Source organism: Rhipicephalus microplus, chromosome X (assembly GCF_043290135.1).
Source record: "Rhipicephalus microplus isolate Deutch F79 chromosome X, USDA_Rmic, whole genome shotgun sequence".
In the NCBI taxonomy this organism is placed as follows: Eukaryota; Metazoa; Arthropoda; class Arachnida; order Ixodida; family Ixodidae; genus Rhipicephalus; species Rhipicephalus microplus.
Genome location: NC_134710.1, coordinates 7,197,208 through 7,218,152, shown reverse-complemented (window position 1 = coordinate 7,218,152; position 20,945 = coordinate 7,197,208). Strand labels below are relative to the sequence as shown.

Sequence of the window (20,945 nt, the reverse complement as noted above, 5' to 3'; positions counted from 1 at the left end):
GCTCAATGCTGTTCAAATTATGATGTGCAATTCCCTCAAATAACATTCCAATTGGTACTTGGGATGTACTTGAAAGAATAAATAAACAAAACTCTAGACTGAACAAGAGCCACATATGTAATCCGTTTCCTTGTTCTTGCACAACTAATAATCCACCCATTACTACAAAATGAAGTGATACAAAAACGCCTCAAAAATAGTAAAAGAAAATTAGAGATAAGTAGGCTGCTTTCATGTGCTCCATGTTCAATACCAGTGCGCATTACAAAACATAACAGCAGTTCCTTCATTCCACATAACGGTGAACAGTGTGAAAGATGTTTTCATTTATTTTGAAAATGTGTATATACAGCGATGATGTGCACGACCTATGTTGGTTATCCAGACAGGTCGTTTGCCTCATATAGTGTCTGGTCATACAGTTCCGATTTGACAAGCCTTCCACCAAAGAATCTACCATTCAATGCATCCCTTGCACTTGCGGCTTCTGAAAAAAAAAAAAAAAAAAAAAAAAGCAGATGATTTAGCCGAGCAGATGTCCATGAGACAACCAAAATGCATTGGCGAAATTTGGTGCTACTATTGGTGCATAAAAGCAGTTTTTGGATTCGCTACCCTGTATTATGTCAACTGTACGAACTAATGGCTCCGATAACGCCTAAATCAACTATACATAGGGCCTAATAACTATCAGCAATATCGAGAAGTTAGTGGACACTATAATTACTTTTTGGCGCTAAAGCCTAACTGTGCTATCTTGACTCAATGTGACTGATGGTGCACAAGGTCATAGGAGGAACTTAAAAAAGTAGAATCAATCAATCAACCAACCAGTCAATTGACTTGATTATTATTTTTTTAGTACAAACTAGAAATGTCCTCCGGGGCTAAAAGCTGCCATCAGCAGCTTTACTGGGCCTAGGAGGCGTTGTACATGGCAGTGAAAAAACAAACATTTTTGGTACAAAACAGCATGATTTACTAGATGATGTTGAACATTCAATGACACAAATTTGCATAAATAGCAAAACACTGAGACGAAACATGATCATTTGATTTACATCGTTATGCACCAATATGCTGTGTAAATGCTTACATATTAACGAGATCACTTTAGATTACTTGCAAAATAGTTTATAGCGTGAACATGAGTAATTAGAATTTTCGGTAAATTGTGTTTGAGGAATTTCACCTTATATTCGGTGCTAAAATGCGGTACAAACCAAGGTTCAGGGTTTCTTAGATACACAGGTATGTTATTATGTTTTAAGGTCACTAGGAATGTAATTGATTGATATGTGGGGTTTGACGTCCCAAAACCACTACATGATTATGAGAGACGCCGTAGTGGAGGGCTACGGAAATTTAGACCACCTGGGGTTCTTTAACGTGCACCCAAATCTGAGTACACGGGCCTACAACATTTCCGCCTCCATCGGAAATGCAGCCGCCGCAGCCGGGATTCGAACCCGCGCCCTGCGGGTCAGCAGCCGAGTACCTTAGCCACTAGACCACCACGGCGGGGCCGCTAGGAATGTAAGAAAATCTCTGCAGTTCTTTGCAATGTAAAATAGCTGGAAAACACGGTATTCGTAATACCGATTGATTGATATGTGGGGTTTAACTTCCCAAACGTACCATACGATTTGAAGAGCTCCGGAAAATTTGAACACCTGGGGTTCTTCAACGTGCACCCAAATCTGAGCACACAAGCCTCAGCATTTTCGTCTGCACCGAAAATCCGTAATACCGATCTACCCGAATTATTTTGTATTTTTGGGACAACACTTTCGTTGTGGCCCGTGGTTGAATATTTGCAATGTGACAGAAAAGTGCCCTTTGTAACGTAATTATTGTATCTATACTATTTCCCGATGTCGTCGCCTATGCTGAACTGCAATATTGAAATTGTGAGGTGAATATGCATGATAAATTTACAGCGTGGCTTTTGTCTGCGTGAAAATTCTACAGCCGGTTGTCGGTGCACAGACTACTGCAAAAGGTGTTCTGGTTATTAAAATGAGCTTCCCAACTCAAATGGCTTAAAAATATTACTCAAAGGAATTCATCTTCATTAACCTATTCAATATTTTTACCCAAGTCAGTGACTGAATGCTATAACTGAACGATCTATTTCTGGCTCTAAAAAAAACTGCTTTTCTTTTGGTGGGGTTAATTTTGATCACAATTGAAAGAGATCAATCTGATAGTTTGATTAGCAAACCATAACACATAATTAGTTCATTCGCATCTTTTCCAAAGAAAAGTATAGTGTTATTATCTGCACATAGTATAAAGAAATCACCAGAGGGGTCTATATTTCCTTGGTCATTATTATACAATTTAATAGCAGGCCCAAAATACTTTCTTGTGGCGGTCTATTTTTAAGTGCTAAGAAGGAAGATAAGACGCTGTAAACACATACATGATTGATATGTGGGGTTTAACGTTCCAAAACCACCATATGATTATGACAGATGCCATAGTGCAGGACTCTGAAAATTTCGACCACCTGGGGTTCTTTAACGTGTACCTAAATCTAAGCACATTAGCCTACATAATTTTTGCCTGTATCGAAAATGCGGCTGGTTGCCAATACATACATGCTGGGTTCTTTCCGCAAGATATTTCATCAAAGCAAGTGGATGTTTGCGCACTCCATACATTGATTGCTTATGTGTAAGAATGTCATGGATGAGGCAATCAATAGAGTCCGCTAAAATCAAGAGTCCGAGGGCAAATTTTTCATAGTCCATGCTTTGAACAGTGCTTTATTTCAAGGATAAAAGGGTCGCCTCAGTTGATATACTTTTTCTGAAGCCAAACTGGGAGTTAGTTATCACGTTATGTTTGTCTAGAAACTTGGTCAGGTGAGTGACAACAACCTTTTCTAGCACTTTGGAAGAAATGGGTAGGATAGATAGATATTGGTCTGTAATCGGAAACATTATTTATATTGTCATGCTTGAATAACACAGATACTCTAGCTCGTTTCATGCCATCTGGGAAAGTCGCTGATACCATTGCTAAATCGAATATGTGAACCAATGCAGAAATAAATGGCAAGTGATCGAAAATGTATTTGACTGGCTTAAATTATCTATATCTAATGCTTTATTATTATTTATATTTTTGTTATTGTGAACACCTTATGTTCGTCCGTTGGCTTTATAAATATAGTTTCCATAATACCTTTGTTTATTGAATATGCAACTCGGAAGTCAATGGTGTGCGCAACACCTGCATTCCCAAAATGAGCATTAAGATGGTCTGTCAATGCTTTACCACTATTCAAAATTTCTTTAAGTTATCAATTTGGGTACATTACTTTTACTATCACGACCTAAAACTTTATTTATTACATTCCAAGTTGCACCTGGCCACTTCCAGTTAATTTCAAAAAACACACAATGTTAGTATTCCATTTTCACTTGTCTTAGTATTTTATTCAGTCTATTTGTTTCAGCCTTCAATTCCTCAAGCTTAATTTCTGATGTGTAGTGTAAGAAGGCATGATAAAGACGGTTTTTAACTTTTTTTTATTTCCTAACTTGTTTGACTGAGAAATGTAGATGCCCACAAAAGCTTCAAAAACTCGTTATATGCTTTGTTTATGTTTGTTTTTCTTAGCACAGAATCCGAACTATGTGCACCCACAGTGAAATTGAATAAATCCAGTGCTTCATTAAAAATATGTTGGTAAGCAACTAATTCATGTTGGGTTCGATACTATTCAGCAGTGAGTACATCATAAATATTGGACAGCGGTCACTAATACAGGGGTGCAACAGTCGAAATAAAATTTGGAGCAATTTTCGGAGCAACAAAATATTACTTTTGGAGCACAAAATCCAAACTTGGAGCAGGTCTGGGGAAAAAAACACCTATTTTTTATCAAGAAACACATTTGAAACAGTATAAAAAAGAAGGATCTAAAAAATGCACACACCATTCTACATCGATTGATTGATTTGTGGGGTTTAACGTCCCAAAACCACCATATGATTATGAGAGACGCAGTAGTGGAGGGTTCCGGAAATTTTGACCACCTGGGGTTCTTTAACGTGCACCCAAATCTGAGCACACGGGCCTCGACATTTCCGCCTCCATCAGAATGCAGCCGCCGCAGCCGGGATGAAAAAAACCATTCTACACCCTCTAAATCCCACAGAGAGAATATGAACACTACTTTTTCAAAAGAAGTAGTATTTTGAACCAGCCCAATCTGCAAACAACCATAAAGTGCACATTGCCATTTGCCAAGCCTGACAGACTCTGAAGATTGAAATGTGGATTTGTCAAGCTGGCGACCTTGACATTTGGGAGATTCGTAAAACTGAGGAGTATGGATGATGGGAAAAAAAAAAGTGGCACACAGTTTCATTTGATTTTGTAAGGCAACAGCAATATCATACAATGTCTAAGCAATTGCCAGTAACTTTCTAGACGTCAGCGATCATATTAGTACTCACAATTATGCGGCATATACAAGCATGAGTAATTGAACAAACTGGGCTATGTATCGTGACTAGTGCTAACAGCCCCTTCTTTACTAGTGCTAACAGCCCCTTCCAAATCTTAAAATGTTTTTCCGCAGGCCAACGATGTACTGTGGTGAAGGTGATTCAAGTGGCGTTCCGCAACACTCCCCACTTTTATTTTGACGATGGAATTAGGTTTAGGGCACAACTTCTCGGCTCGCTAGCAAGGTGCGTTTGACTAGATAAAGTAAGACCAGAATGCGTCCATTGGCCTGGCGACGGCACCGCATATCAATCGTACGTGCCGTTACTATGGCAACCAACGTGGTCGCCGGAAAAGCTGCGGTTCGCGGCACGCCGTGTTTGTTTGTGCGCACCAACAGCAGCACACGCTCCCAGCTTTAGTTCCTAACATGCTGTAACCACGTTTCCTGACCTGCGAAGTGTTGCTGGCTACGATAACACATTTTTGTGAAGTTGCGTCGTCTCGCCGATTAATAATCTGTGGTGGCCAGCAAACCGATGGGCGCGCGTTGTTAGTTTATCTGAGCGATCACATTTTGTGAGGTCCTGCCTAAGCAGTGGTTTAGGGTTAGGGTCTGTGCACCCGAGTCTTTGGATTGATTGATGACGCAAACTACAGGTAGCCAACGTGGCCTCCATTTCTCGCTGAAGTTAGCACAACTGAGAAAACGTTGAGGCTGGTCGGGAATTTTGGCGCAGCATGGCGCCACTTTGGTATATCTCATAATTTTGGCGCAGCTCGGCATTAAAATGGGTCATCGTATTAATTTGGCCCAATTGGTGCAGCTGTTGCACCCATGCTAGTATCATTAGAAATTACACCCATAAAATGCACAGATGTTTCCATATTTGTAATAAACAGGTTGAGGGCAGATGATGATTGAGTAAATGCAGATGACAGTAACAAGAGTTTCCTAATGATTAGGAAAAGATGAGACAACAGAGGCAAGAAGCACGGACTTTCAACTAGTCTATGCTTTAATAAGAAGGGCATACAAAGGAGAGGGTGCGAGACAAAAAGAAGAAAAAGGAAAGAATGCACAGGTGCTGCCAGCATTGGTGGCATGTGGTGGTGTGCTCGAAGTATGTAAAAGGATGAAGCAATGCTGGCAGCACCTGTATATCCTTTTCTTTTTCTTATCCCTTTTTGTCGTTAGTTTTATTGACATTTGTGAATATCGAAAAATTGCCACAGTTCTCTTTCAAAAGGTTGAAAGGGTGGGCACTTGGGCAAGTTGGTGAGGATTTACTTCAAAAAGTGCTACAGTGCATGGACCAATTAGGAAAGAATGAGACAACAGAGGCGACAGCGATCTTTGCCTCTGTTGTCTCGTCCTTGCGTTCTATGCTCTGTTAACACTTTTTGAAATGAATCCCCTTTAAAGGGCCCAATCAAACGACATCGGCTCAAAGCCTCAGGATCCCCTTTTCTCCAGACATGGGAAAGCCAGACACAACTAGGCGTGGGAGGGGGTCGGGACACTCTGCCCACCTGCCCATTGGCTCGGTTCTGTCGCCAAATGCCCTCTTACATAGGTTTACCTGTGGAGAGCCTTTTGTAATGGGTTGGAAGCATTTAATGAAACATTTGAAAATTCACATAGTGTGATGTCTGGTTGTTATTTTTCTCTTTTACGATGTAATATTACATAGGTTAACATAATTCCTTTCCCGAGATGAAGCCTGCATAGGGTATTTTTGCAGAAGAGTCTCAAACATCAGCATGGCTCTGTGACAGAATATACGAATACCACACAGAGGGCGGGTTCCACTCCTATCCCTTCCTAGAAATATTTTTTATTCATTTTTAAATAACTTTGCTTTATCGCGGTAACAGACACCAGCGGCGACAACTACGGTGCCAAAATTGGCTGTTGTGACCTCATTACAGCTTTTGCTGTAAAACTCACCTTGTGCTTGAGAGAATTCAACAAAAATTTTCACAATGATTTCAGCATTCTCATCCTCCGACTGCCGTTCCTGATAGATGATGACCCTCTTGACAGTGCCAAATCGTCCGCACTCATCTGTCACTTCAGACTCCAGCTCATCGTCTAAGTCTTCCACACCGACCATGTTTCGCAGCACAACAACACATGACTGCAATGGGAAGAAAAAGTAACAGTGAGTAATAGAAGTGGTGCTGCCAAGCAGATGACAGCGGTAATGCACCTTCACCTGCAATAGATGCTCAATGGTACAAATACATACATTGCACGCAAAGTTCTGAACGAGACGCAACCCAGTTATCTGCCAGCACTGCAAGCTACGAATTGAATAAAATGTACTCACTGCTTGAATAATTCTACAGAATCTCTGGAGGACACCACTCAAGATAACTTCCCGTTCTTGAGCCAGATTCCCAGATGCTGTGCTACTCTTTTCAAATATGCTGTCCGTTCTCCTGCATCCGCTTAGAATAAATTTGTAATGTTATCACGCGAAGCACTTGCCCCATTTTGTGTACATTATCTTTTTCAGTAAACATAACAAAACCCGCATTTTATTCTAGACTTGATGTTTCCTCAGAATCCATTTCTGAAAGTCATAGTGCCCAGTAACAAACCAAATGGCCTGTTAGGGCACAAAACATGTCGTTCGTTGGGCTTGTTGGTCACAGATTTGTAAATAGACAAAAAAGAAAACTCGGGACAAGTGAAGCCACATGCAGCAGGTCAGGGCTTTGTGAATTTCTCTCCCAGACAGCTGAAGCCACCGTATTTCGAGCAAAATTTCTCTCGCTTTCATTAAATAATTAAAATGATTCACAGTTCTCTGTGTCACTGGCACTTCTGTTGTTCATATGGTCAATTATTGTTCCATTGTTCATACAAACATTACTCATACAGACAATTATTTGTTTATGGGCCATGACACCTAATTTGCACTCATCATCTGCGTTATGTGGTTAATACTTGGGTGTCTTCAAAGTAACCTGTGAAATTTCAGCGCATTTCGTTCAGCACTACAAGAACTTTTTATAAGCATGTGAGATGTCCCAGAACACACTAACTCATGAACTTTCTTCACTTATCGGAATATTGTCAATGACGGTGGAGCTGGCTTGCAGATGCAACTAAAATAAAATATTGTATACCTGTTGCTTGACTTTGGTATGTAAAGATAGAGAGGTTTAACACTGTAAACCAAGGTAACAAAAAATGTCTTTTTCCCGACATCTTTGAATAGAGTCAGCACTCCTTTAAGTACTTCATCTCTTCGACAAAGGAGATGCGGTTCATGTCACACGGCCTTCCATTTCACTATGGCAGTTAGACAGAGCTTTTAAAAAAGGGAGTTCGGTAATGACCATTTAAGTTCGATGGAGTACTCGTTACCACATAGCTACTGCTACGAAGAAGACCGCGCTAACAAAATAGTCTCAGTAATTACAATTACAACTTTTAACATCATACTTTTGCTCGGTGTAGCATTACAGATCTTGAAGTGCAAATTTCAATTCTATTTTTGAGGACATCAATGTCTGTACCCTCTACACCCAACATTTCGCAGAGCGGCCACCGACAAATGTTCTGACGTATTACATGTGTGAGACGCACGTGCGTGCACAGCGTACTTTCTTGCATTATTGCTCACTTTAGATGTATTAGAATACATGAAAAAAAAAGAGAGAGAGAGAGAGAGAGAGAGAGAGAGAGACATGCACGTTGCTTCAAAGGCGACTACATATGTGAAAGATGGGAAGTGCAGCAGCGCAACTTCTGCTCCCTGCCTTTCCCGTTGAAAGCTTGCGCAAGCTGTGTACCACGTCGGTAACTCCATTCTTGGAAAGCTCCATTAGGGAGTTGAATGATGAATGAATGAAGGTAAATAGAGTTTGATGGTTGCCGTGTGACAGGGGTATCAAGATGCTTGAAGTTGGCCCTTCAAATGTGTGATGATGAACTATGTTTGGTGAGGGCGGCTAGTCTGTGAGGTCCAGTGTTTATGTGATGACGACAAGATTCGTCGCTATACTGAGGGTCACATAGTTAGAATGCACTGTGACTTTGTTGCCTGGAGAAAATTTTAAATATAAGTAGCATACCGAAAGCGTTTCAAGTGCACTCTTATAGAAGTGTCTCTAGTTCAAAGTATCAAATGACAATCCAAATGAATGAAATGAAACTGAGTATAAAAGTATTATTGGGAGGATACACTTTCCTAACACGCAACAATACGCTTTCTTCACAAGACACAAGTTTCCCGTACTAATCATGAAGCGGCTATGAATGCAGCTCCCACTACTGTTATTGTCAAATAACCTGTGCTTATATCTCAATCATAGTTCGCGCAAATACACGAGAGCACATTTCGCGTACTGACAACAGTATTGAGTGGTCTGTTAGAAGCGCTGATACAAGCGAGACTGTGTGCTGCTGTGCTACACTACACAGATCCAAGAATGCTGGTTCGGCACACATGGCAAGCCGCGTGCACCAAACTCCTCTGTTCCGACTCTCTTCCTCCGGCCACATTCCGTAATCCCACATGCCGTTACCCAAGCAGCTCTCTTTTTGGCACGAAGCCTCAAGGAGGAGAACCTGTCGAAGTTGGTGCTCATTTCTCGGTTTATATACAAAAGAAAAAGCAAAATCTCGAGACAAGGACGAAAAAGGCACATTCAATGACAAACCGTCACCGGAAGTTTTCATAGGTTTTTCTCTCACCTAAACACGGAAGTATCTGACTGAGCGCTTCATGCTCCTTTGTTGGTAAAATGATTTGCGGTGTGCTGGAATATTTGCCCAAACTACAAAAGCAACGCCGCTCAGCCATGGCGCTCAACCACGGCGAATGAACGATCGCCGGCCAGCTGGGTGCATATTTTCCAGTCAAAACTAAACTGCCCATAGAGGGCGCTACCTCTCCAATTACTGCTCATGCACAGCAGAGCATTATGCTCATTATGCTCTTGTAGAGTGATGCTCTCATAGAGCATTCACTGACTGGCTCGTCCTACGTCAAACACAGTTAGAGCGTACCCTGCGTACTGCAATAGCTTTTTGTCTCATAAAAGTGCGCTAGGGCGGTAGATTTTCCAGCACCACAACATATTTTTCTGTATTTTTGACAAGTGCAGAAATTAAATTATTCCAACTTCCATGCAATTCCAGCAGTAGCTTTGAAAATCAACATAAGGAAAGAACGAAGCCACGGTGGCAGCCACTGACAAACCTGCCAGTATGACTTATCGCTGCCAGCCTTATCACAATAACCTTAGCCTATCTGCTCCGGCACATGTGTTACGTAGCGCTACTTCTAGCCTACTGAGCGCTTTTAGCCGCCAATCACTGACGCCTCATGCGGGACTACATTCAAGCGTGCATCACTTTACAAAAGCAAAATAGCAGCTCGCTCTTGCAGAGTCAAGCATGGCGGGTTATGTGCCTAGAAACCTCACTGCATTGACGCTATCAGGATAAGCACATATGCACGGTACAGCAATGGTAGCGCTGTTGCAATGGTAACTATACTTAGAGGTGCAACCGCCGAAATTCAATTTGGAGCAGGTTATGGGGGAAAAAATGCACTTTTTATTATGAAACACCAAATTTGGAGCAGTATAAAAAAGAAGGCTTACACTTAGAAAAAAATATGTATAAACCACTCAACATCTCCTAAATCATGCAATGTGAACGTGAGCACTGCTATTTTAATGAAAGTATTATTTTGAATCACCCCACTGAGTAAACAATAATGTCTATATTAGCATTTACTGCACTTGTCAAATCACTGGACAACAGGCTCTGTGAATTTAATTATGCATTTGCCAAGCTTGTGACCTTGAAATTCAAGATTCACACCAAGGAGAAAGGTTGGCAAGAAAAAAAAAAGAGACAAAGATTTGGTTAGAAAAGCAGAAATGTTATACACAGCTCCAAACGATTGCCAGTAACTTATTTAGACATCAGTGATCACACTGGTACTCAGAATAATGGGGTGTTACTAACTGAATGAAGTGTGCAGTGTCCTGTGACTAGTGCTAACCGCCCCTTCCGAATTTCAATCCACTTTTTCGCAGAGCACCAGTATATTGTGACTAAGGTAGCTTAAGCAGCATTCTCTGCACGGGTTAGAACACGGCAGTTAGAACCAAGGCCAAAAAATTTTCTAACTGCTACAACTCCCACCCTTCCCTCTCCTTTTTTTTTTTTCTTACCATGAGGTTAGGTGCCGCTTCGACTCTCTTGCAAGGCGCGTTCGACCAAATAAAGTAACAACGGTGTGACGCAAGCCCATTGGCCCGTTGTGGTACACTAAAACCTCGTTATAATGAAGTTGAAGAGGAGCCACAATTATTTTGTTATATCGATTATAAGAGTTTGCGGCAATGTATGCTCAGATGGGCGCACACCTATAAGCATGCAAAGAAAGAAACCGCTTCATGTCCCGATGTACCGCTACACGACCACACGTGCGACAGAAAATAAACACAGTCGAACCTCATTGATTCGAACACACTTAATTTGAACTTTCGGTAAATAAACTCACGCTGAGGTCCCCTCAAAGCTGAGTGTATTCCAAAGGGTGAAAACGCCCTGTAATTCGAATGCGCAAGCACTTCGAACATACTGCGCTCCGAAAATGCTCTCAGCACCATGCCCGATACCGCGGTGGCACCTCTCAACGCTGCGCGTAAAGAAGGAAAAGAAGACAAAGAAATAAAAGACTGTGGCGGATTGTTTGCTCTCTCTCAAATGCCGATCTGCGATGCGCCTGTGCCACACTTCTCACTTTTCTGTCTCTGCACGTAGAGCCCCTTCTCCTATCAAGGCCGCGTGCAGAGAGAGAGAGAGAGAGGAAAAAAAAAAGATGTTGCAGAGAGTCCTCCTTTCTCCGTGCAGAGGGTAGTAGCGGAGACGCATTCATTGCAGTCATCTTTAGGCGCGGAGAGGGAAATCCCTTTGCACCGCGGCGCCGCTTCTCTGTCACGCGACTCGCTAAGTGCTTCCTCAATCCTCTCCGACGGCTATGTGAGAAGGATGGCTCTCTTGGCTGCGCGTGGCGTGGATGTAAGGTCGGCACAGTATTTTTAAAAGACCCGCGCTGAATGAGCATCAAACTCCGCAGAAAACAATATACTTAATGCACTACGGTAGTTTTTTTTAATCAGCTATTTGATAGACTAAGTTAGCTCGTTATATCCATTTATTGGTCAATTTTCTTCGTTATGAGATTTAAAATGCATGGGTCTCAATGAAGCTTTCACGGGGAATTTCATTTACTTCGTTATATCCATTATTTCATTATATCCCATTAGGTTATAACAAGGTTTGAGTGTACCAGATATCTATCACCAGGACAGCGACCAGGAGGACGCAACTTCAAAACAGGAAAAAAATATTTTATATGCAACTGCTAGGCAATCGCAAGTCACTGGCAACGCCGGCGTTCGCAGCATTATTTAGCTTGTTTAGAAAACGAGGCATACGCTTGCAGCTTTAGTTCCTAACAAGCCATAGCAGTGTTTTCAGGCTATGGCGTGTCAGTGTACGTTGTGTCCGTTCTGTGGTTACCTTATGGGGCGATACGGAAGCTACACGGCAGCTTTCAAGTTGAAAGTGATCGATCATGCACTAAACAACCACAGCAGGGCCACCGGTAGACACTTTAGAGGCGACGAGTTTTGTGTCCGCTACTAGCGACGGCAGCACGGGCAGCTGAAAGCCACCAAGGCGCCCTGAGCATTTCATGTGTCTAAGGCTGGGATGGATGATAAAACTTTATTTCTTCAGAAGATAACTGCGGACAATTCTATATTAGATGACCATGAGCCCGAGGTTGATGTATGCTAAACTTTTGTTGGCTCCTGTTATGAACGCTAATGGTACGCTCGCAAGCTTTGAATAAGGTATTTAAAAACTTTACTATTTGCTTGCAGCTTTTGTGTCTCAAATAAAGCTTGTCTTGTATTGAACCTGTGGTTTTACAGTTAAGGTAAGTCTTCATGAGTACTTCTCAAAGCTTGTAGTTAGTTGCTAGCATGAGAATACAGATTTGCGGCCACTTCGATCATCCCCCCTCCCAATTTTCCTTGTGTAATTCTTGCACCCCGCAACTTTTCATCAGTTTTTCGCGGAAAAAAGTGCAAAGATTTTGTGAATAAATACGGTATATTTTAGGCTCTATAGTTAGGGTCTGCGCGCTTTGACTGATGACGCAAACTGCAGGTGGCCGACTTGGCCTGCATTTCTTGCCAAAATTAGCACACCTCACAAAATTTTGAAACTGGCTGAACATTTTGGTGAAGCGAGGCAGAATAATCGGGAATTGTATCAAATTGGCACAATCGGCACAGCTGCTGCACCCCTGCATACTGCACGCTTCAATTGGGTGGCAGCCAGAACGCGCCTTCCTCTGCTGCCAGTACTGCTAGAGAATTGAGGCTTGCTCATTGCTGGCGGAAACCTAACGTTGCAGCATGGTTGCAGCGTTGCTACTGATACTATTCTGAATAGATAATTTTCAACCATGAGCGCCCGAAGCACTATGCTCACTGAATGTTTTGTCGCCCGCTACGCCGTGAGAGCACAAAACAACAAAAATGTGTCACCACTTGTTGTCTATCATTAAATCCTAAATACTACCTGTCTAAACGCATCTTTTTGTATCTCTATGCATGAAATGCTAAAGGAATGATGCAGTCAATGTAGGTACTATCGAGCGGAAGTATAGACAGACTTGTGCAGCAAAAACGGCAGTAATAACAGTATACACTCCTAAGTTATTCGATTTAGCAAACTCAGAAGAGAAGAAAAAAATGCCTACCCTGAACTTTATTTTCACGGGATCACCTGACCACATTTCACTCGCCCCAACTGGCCTGATGACATCAAAGGGCTGCCCCAATGAAATGAGCTGGAAGCGCCTACGTAGGGAAGCTCGCACACCATTGTTGCTTGTTCTTTCCGACGTAATGTTGATTGCCACAGTAACCAGAGTGACTACCCACTTGCATAAATTGAATTCCTTGACTCTTCCAGGTTTTCACTGACCAGTACAGCCAAAATTCCCTGAGTGATTCAATGGACACTAGTTTTAAAAAAGAATGGCCCCAATTCAGATAAAAGAAAAACAACAGATAACACAGAATATACTTATTTTGCTTGCCCTTATTTTCATTATTCACTTGTCTTATGCTTTGAAAGAGCTGATTTCTTTTCCTAAATATATATACAGTCGAATCCCGCTACAACCAAACTGAAGGGGCACAGAAAAAATTTCGTTAAAGCAAAAATTTCGTAGTAGCGAAATCGAAAAAATATAGCCGATCTAAACTAGCAACACAAAGAAACGTTTATTCTCAAAATTGAAAAGTGTCCGCTGCTTTTTATTCTATCCCAGCAGCGTCACACAGCGATTCTTGATTGATTTGTGGAGTTTAACGTCTCAAAACCACTATTTGATTATGAGAGACGCCGTAGCGGAGGGCTCCGGAAATTTTGACCACCTGGGGTTCTTTAACGTGCACCCAAATCTGAGTACACGGGCCTACAACATTTCCGCCTCCATCGGAAATGCCCCACAGCGATTCTCACCCATGCATATCGAGGTCATGGTGAAAAGCACACTGATGGAACAGTGACTAGAACCGCTTTCGTGAACAAACCAAACAGTGCCATTAACACGTTAATACCAGCAGCTGTCCGCCGTCAAAACGCCGAGATGGCAGCAGGGTATCGTGAAGCGGTGACTTTTGCCTTAATTTATGCCATTCTTCAAGGATATCAGAGCAGGGTTAAGGATATCATAACTGAAATCAAGAAGAAGAAATGGACATGGGCCGGGCATGTAGCGCGTAGGCAGGATAACTGCTGGTTGTTAAGGGTAACTAACTGGATTCCCAGAGAAGGCAAGCGGGTTAGGGGGAGACAGAAGGTTAGGTGGGCAGATGAGATTAAGAAGTTTGTGGGTATAAATTGGCAGCAGCAAGCACAGAACCGGGTTAACTGGCGGAACATGGGAGAGGCCTTTGTCCTGCTGTGGACGTAGTCAGGCTGATGACGATGATGATGCCATTCTTATCATCCATCACTCGCGGCTAGCTGATTTTGTTGATAATGCGGACGAACAGCTGCTCTGATCAGTTACCACACTCGCCAAGCGCGAACAAAATTTTAAGCATTGGAATCAGAAAAGGCATCGTTCCGCAGATTCACCTAGCAGCTGCGCGAAGGAAACCATGAACTAAGCAACTGAGCTTCAGCTTTGTATCGTCTGCGGCTATACAGTAAACCCAACATTTAACATTTTGATGCATTTTCAGAAACTGAAAATACGAAGTCTAAAATAAGCGTTGGCACCACCAGAAACCACTGCTGTTCAGCAAATGTGTGCAACGCCATTCCTCGATAGCGATGGCAATGAGGCTGCCCTCCTTTTGGCAAAGCAGGGCAGCCTCATTGCCATTGCTATCGAGCAATGGCGGCACCTATGCTTGCTTAACAGCGGTAGTTCCTGGTGGTGTCAACGCGTGTTTTAGACTTCGTCGACGTAATTTCAGGTTCTGAAAATGCATCAAAATGTTAAATATTGGGTTTACTGTATAGCAATAAATACCTTAACCTGGAATCGCATTGTGAAATTTCGTTGAAGCGGGATGGCAGAAGAAAAAGTGTTCGTTGTGGTGACAATATTTATGCATTGACTCCTATGGACTGCTGACGGGGAATCGTGAATTTTTCGTTGTAGCGGGAATGTCGTTAAAGCGGCGTTCGTTGTACGGGGGTTCAACTGTAGATGCCTTACATTCTGCTCCAAGAAAACCCTTCGCTCTTTCTCGGTAGCCCATTAATCAATGTTGATGTTCGCTCTTCTTTCTCCTAACTTTGCTTCCTGTCTGTCCCTCTTTATCATTCACAGCTGCTATTTCAAACACTGTGAACATATTGGTAATTTCAGAGGTGATCTCTAATTTTGTTACAGCACCTGCCACCAAGACATAATCGTGCACCTCTCATAAGCTATAAGCAATTTGTTTGGATAATTCTAAAGAAAACACTCTCTGTTAATAGAAAAACTTCCCTTCATACTACAGTGTTGCCGCGAGCACGAGGAAAGTTTAACATTAAACTGCAGCTTCGTGTGATAATGGCCTCACCTTTCTTTGCTGCTTCCTGTCAAAGTGTACGAGTTGCGCCTGCATAGTGCCTTCTGAGCACACCTTCTCGCAGGAACAATGAACTAAGTTTGCTTGCAAGCAATGCACCGTGGTGCTCAGTAAGAACAAGTGTAAAAGTATCAGTTGCCTGGGACAAAGCTCCAAAGACAATCTGCAAAGGCTCCAAACAGCTTGCACACACAGTCAATTTGTACTTGAGTTGATCTATCCACCACTTCCTGTGCAGAGGTTTTGACAGAACACATGCGGCCTGTCTTGAAATAAAATAACTTAAATTGCAAACTGCCACCACTTCTGGTTTTGATGAAGCTCACTTTTTTTCTGAAAAACCAAGGCAGAATAATGATACATTTATTAAATATTTGGGTATGTCTAAGCCTATTGTAATGGGTGTGTTGGCAACATTGAGAAATTCCACTTCTGAGCTAGCAACAATATGGACAGGCCAGGAGCACTTTAAGCTGTCACCATCATTCTTCCTAAATATTACACCACCTGCCACGAAAGGGCAGCATGAGTCATAAGTAATAATTAATTTAAAACACTGAGAAGTTTCAGTGTCCAATTTTTGTAACTTTCTGCCCACATGTGTCAAGCAACATTAATTACAGCCTTACTTTAACTACGTAAACCACCTCGTATGCTTGTACCAGTGCTTTCGCAAAATTGACGAGCTTGCTGAAGTAGCTAATGCCCAAAAGTTAGCTTTAACGCAATGCTTACGTAGTATGGAGTGAAGCAGACCAAAAAGTTTGAAGAGGCCACTATCACTGTGCAGTAGGTGATGCCTTTACGGATAAGCACTGCAAGTGCACGGAGGTGTGATAGCAACAAGCAGCAAACGCGGCAGCATGATTAATGGCTGACAACCCTTCATGATAAGCATTTTTAGCTAAGTGCTCGGTAATGCATGCTTTTGATAAGTGACAACCCAAACCGTGCCACGCCACCGTTCTTTATGCTGCCTTTCTGAGCAAGACCGCTAAGTATGCCGCAGAGACACACTGACTTTACAAACAAAAAGGAGCTGGCCATCACCGCGCCCGTCAGGAGCAAAGAGACATCAGGAACACTGTCACAACAAATGCATGCCTACGGCACAAGAACGCCCTGGCAGTGACAGCGTCAGTTTAGCTCACATTGTGCTGCACACAACTAAGACCGATCGGCTACACATGGCAGCAAAATTCTGTTTGCCGTTTGGGATTTTCGTATACTAATAGCCCATTGTGTACGTGCACCCATGCATTGGGAAAGCTGCATGAGTCGTCCACTCTTTGATTCTGCGCTTTACGGGTACCGCCAGCACTCGTTACAAGACACAAATTTGCAATTGGTATTCGCATGTACTAGTTAATTTAGAATGCATTCACGAGAACCCAGGCATGCGCCAAAAATACTTAATAAGTGTACTGGGAGACATTAGAGCTCTTTTAGATGTGGCTGTGGTAATTTGACCACTTCAGCAGAATAAACAAGCATCAATTCGTTCATTTCGACCCCGATTTTTTCAACAATTTTGCAGTCTCTAAGAAGTCCGAAAAATCAGGCCGTTCACTGTATCGTGCACAATGATGACGTTAGGCGAAGTTTCTCTTGCCTATTCTGAGCCTCAAGATCCAGCTCCAGGCCACAACCTAACCACCTTCCCTCTGTGGAAAAACCTCTTTTACTTCAAGAAAGTTGTTTCTCTCTTTCCCTCTTGGCTGAGCTCGAATAGCGTCGTATCCAGGTGCACCGCGATGTCCCTTTCAATGGGAGAACCTGAAGTAGTTCGTTTCTCAAAGTCAGCATACACCCTTTGGCGCAGGTTAGGCACAGACTCACTAATATTTGAGGAAATGTAGCAGGATGCAGCAGTCCAGGCACTTGGGTGCAATTTGGCGCGATTGGCGCAGAGGTAGCATAATTGGACAGAGAAGTGTTTTGTATGGACATCAGACTCGCACAAACCAAAAATCCAGAAGCAAAAGGGTAGCCAGCGTCTCTGCTGTGATTTGTAGTCGCAGTGATCTTTTTTGTTGCAGCCACGTCTGTTTGGGATTCGATAAAAGTAATGAATGGAGAAATGAAGCACATTAGTAACCTCAGTTTCGATCTCCCACCAAAATTGCTTCTAACGTTACATTTACTCAATCCTAGGCTTGCGCCCTCCGTCGTCATTTCCGCCAGCAATAGTTCTGGCGAGCGCCACTATGTGCTGACGCAGTGATTTCATGTCGGGATTAAAATACAAAATCATTTGATAACAGTGCTTGGAAGAGCTAAAAATTTCCTCAGCCATCACTCAAAGCAAAACACCAGAAAAAATTGGTGCTCAAAAAGTGTTAGAGGGCCCTTTTTAATAAACTTTTAAATAGTAACTCTAGAAGAAATCTTTTTATCTTATCTAAAAACAATAAAAGTTTCAATCTGCAGTAAGATCACTGCACTGCTCAATTTTTTCCTACCTTTGTTTATATTGCAAGAAATAAAAAAAAACCGTGACTGTTGCCTAAGGTGTGGTGTTTTTAGTGCCCTTAAATGTAAGTTCAAAGAATTATCAAAGACTGCTCATGCACGAAGATTGCTTGAACAGGCTACTGGTGACTACTATGGACATTATGTAATGGTAAAATAAAAGTAAAAAAAAAGATGACCAATAAAAAAACAGCCATCACGTGCAAAAGCGATACAGGACTGCAGGCAGCATTCGACGCAGTGCCGGCACTTTTTTTTTCTTTTCTTTTTCAGGCTAATGAGAAACATGATGGAGCGGGAGAGGGTGATATAATCATTGTTAGCCCCCTCCCCTGAAAAAAAAATGCTGGTGCTGTGCTGAATGCTGCCTGCAGTTTCATATCAATTTGCATGTGACAGCCACTTTTTCATCGATTTTTTTTTTCCCTGGAAAAAAAAAAAAAAAAAAACCATGAAGTGGGGCCCCGCCCCTTTCAGGTTTAAATGAACATTTTTACTGTCACGCTTTTACTGTCAGCGGCAATTTCGGCGTATCGCGCGAGGTCGTCCACATCGACGATGGCCCAGCGGTTACCAGCAGACGTTAGTGGAAGTGGCCCATATAGTTGAACCCTGCTACAACGAACCCTGCTTCAACGAAATTTCCGCTACGAAGAAAAATTCACGGTTCCCCATCAGCAGTCCGTAGCAGTCGATGCATAAATGATGTCGCCACAACAAACACTTTTTCTTCTGTCGTACCACTTCAACGAATTTTCACGATGCGATTCCAGGCTCACATATTTATTGCTATACAGGAAACCAAATCTTTAACACTTTCATGCATTTTGAGAACCTGAAAATACGCCGACGAAGTCTAAAACACGCGTTGGCACCACCAGAAACCGCCGCTGTTCAGCAAGCATGGGCGCCGCCATTGCTTGATAGCGATGGCAATGAGACTGCCCTGCTCCATGGAGAATGGCCCTGCTTTTGCCACTGGCTTGCTTTCGAGCCGCAGACGATCCAAAGCTGAAGCTCAGTCGCTCAGTTCATGGTTTTCTGGTTTTCTTCACGCAGCTGCTGCGTGCAACCGCGGAGCGATGCCTTTTCCGATTCTAATGCTTATCGTTTGATTCGCGCTTGGCCAGTGTGGTACTTAATCAGAGCGGCTGTTTGTCCGCATTATCAACCAAATCAGCTAGCTGCAAGTGATGGATGATAAGAATGGTATAGAATAAGGCAAAAGTCACCGCTCCACGATACCATGCCTCCATCTCGGCGTTGTCTGATGCACATGACGGAGGACAGCTGCTGGTGTTAACGCGTTAATGCAATTGTTTGGTATGTTTACGAAAACGGTTGTAGGCATTGTTTAAGCATGGTTTTCATCATGGCCTTGCTATGCATGACTGTGAATCGCGTCCTGACGCTGCTGGAAACACTTTTTTAATTTTAGAAATAAATGTTCCTTTGTTTTGCTAGCTCAGATAAGCTATATATTTTTTTTTTCGATTTCAGTGCAAGAAAATTCTCGCTCCAACGAAATATTTTACGCGCCCCGTGAGTTCTGCTATAGCGGGGTTCGACTGTATAGTAAATTTTAAATAGTAATTTACTTTTCAATAGTACTTCACATTTGCTCACATGCATTATAAGTGAAATCCTGCAACAAATTTTTTCAAAGCTGCTTCCAGTTCCCTTGTATCCCTTGTATTACATCTGCACGTCTTGTCTCAAACAAAAAATTTCTGCATGTTAGTTGGATGCGAGTGAAACTAGTGAAACTCAAAACAAGGCAAAAGAAGGCACATTTATACACACATTGGTGCCGCTTTCAAGCAACCTATCACCCCAGCTAGTCCTGCTTCCTCAGGTTAGTAGGGTCATGATGAATAAGCTCATTTTTATATATAATGTACGATAGATACTATTAAATTCAATTTTTGAACTAAACAACTATTCACTTCGAATTCCCTTCAAACCTTATGATGATGATATGTGGGGTTTAAGGTCCAAGAACCACCATATGATTATGAGAGACGCCGTAGTGGAAGACTCCGGAAATTTCGACCACTGGGGTTCTTTAACGTGCACCCAAATCTGAGCACACGGGCCTACAATATTTCCCCCTTTATCGGAAATGCAGCCGCCGCAGCCGGGATTCGATCCTGCGACCTGCGGGTCAGCAGCAGAGTGCCTTACCCCCGAATGCAGAGATGTTACTCGACTCGTACTTGACTCGTTCTTGACTCAAGACAGTCTTGCCGGTCGCCATAAATCGTTCTCGAACTTGCGGATGACTTGAAGGCGACTTGGCTCGGTCGAAGTCAGGACAAGTTTCAAGTCAAGTCAGCTGCGGGGCTAGCTTGAAAGCGACTTGACGCGTTATTCCAACATGGCCACCTCTCGAATGGACGTCGCGTGAAACGTGGCCGCTTTTGAGTTTGCTTGCCTCGCCATAAGCGTAGCATTTTTTGAGGCGCACTGCCTGCCGAAGATTCTTGGAACCGCTTTACGTGACCAAGGAAATCCGATGGAGTTGTACGACGAGCAACAATTCCACGCTAGGTACAGATTCATGAAGAACGCCGTGGCGCAGCTGCTCGTTATGTTGCCGCTCCGTGAAAGTGGGGACAACCGAAGACAGCCCGTGCATCCAGTGTTACAGCTACTGATGGCTCTCAGGTTTTACAGCGCTGGCGGCACATACCAACCAGTCACCGGAAATTTCGTCCGCATTCCGTAGTCGACAGTGTGCCGTGCAGTCAGAAAAGTTACGCTACTCATCGCAAAGCACCTGTACGCGATGCTGGTGCGCTTTCCGCAGCCGGCGGACTGTTATGAAGTGGCTGAGTTCTTTTGCGCTACAGGTT

The 20,945-nt window shown here is 42.8% G+C and overlaps 1 protein-coding gene across 7 annotated transcripts in view; it reads right to left on the bottom strand.

The window, feature by feature from the left end:
• Nucleotides 1-302: 302 nt before the first annotated feature.
• Nucleotides 303-20,945, bottom strand: part of hfp (Poly(U)-binding-splicing factor hfp) — a 117,685-nt gene continuing 97,042 nt past the window's right edge. For all 7 annotated transcript variants that reach the window (XM_075881755.1, XM_075881756.1, XM_075881761.1 and 4 more), the window contains 2 exons: nt 6,416-6,605; nt 303-487 (listed from right to left, as the gene is read on the bottom strand). In XM_075881755.1, coding sequence (XP_075737870.1) covers nt 378-487; nt 6,416-6,605 — 300 coding nt within the window. In that variant the 3' untranslated portion in view covers nt 303-377. The remainder of the gene's footprint in view (nt 488-6,415; nt 6,606-20,945) is intronic.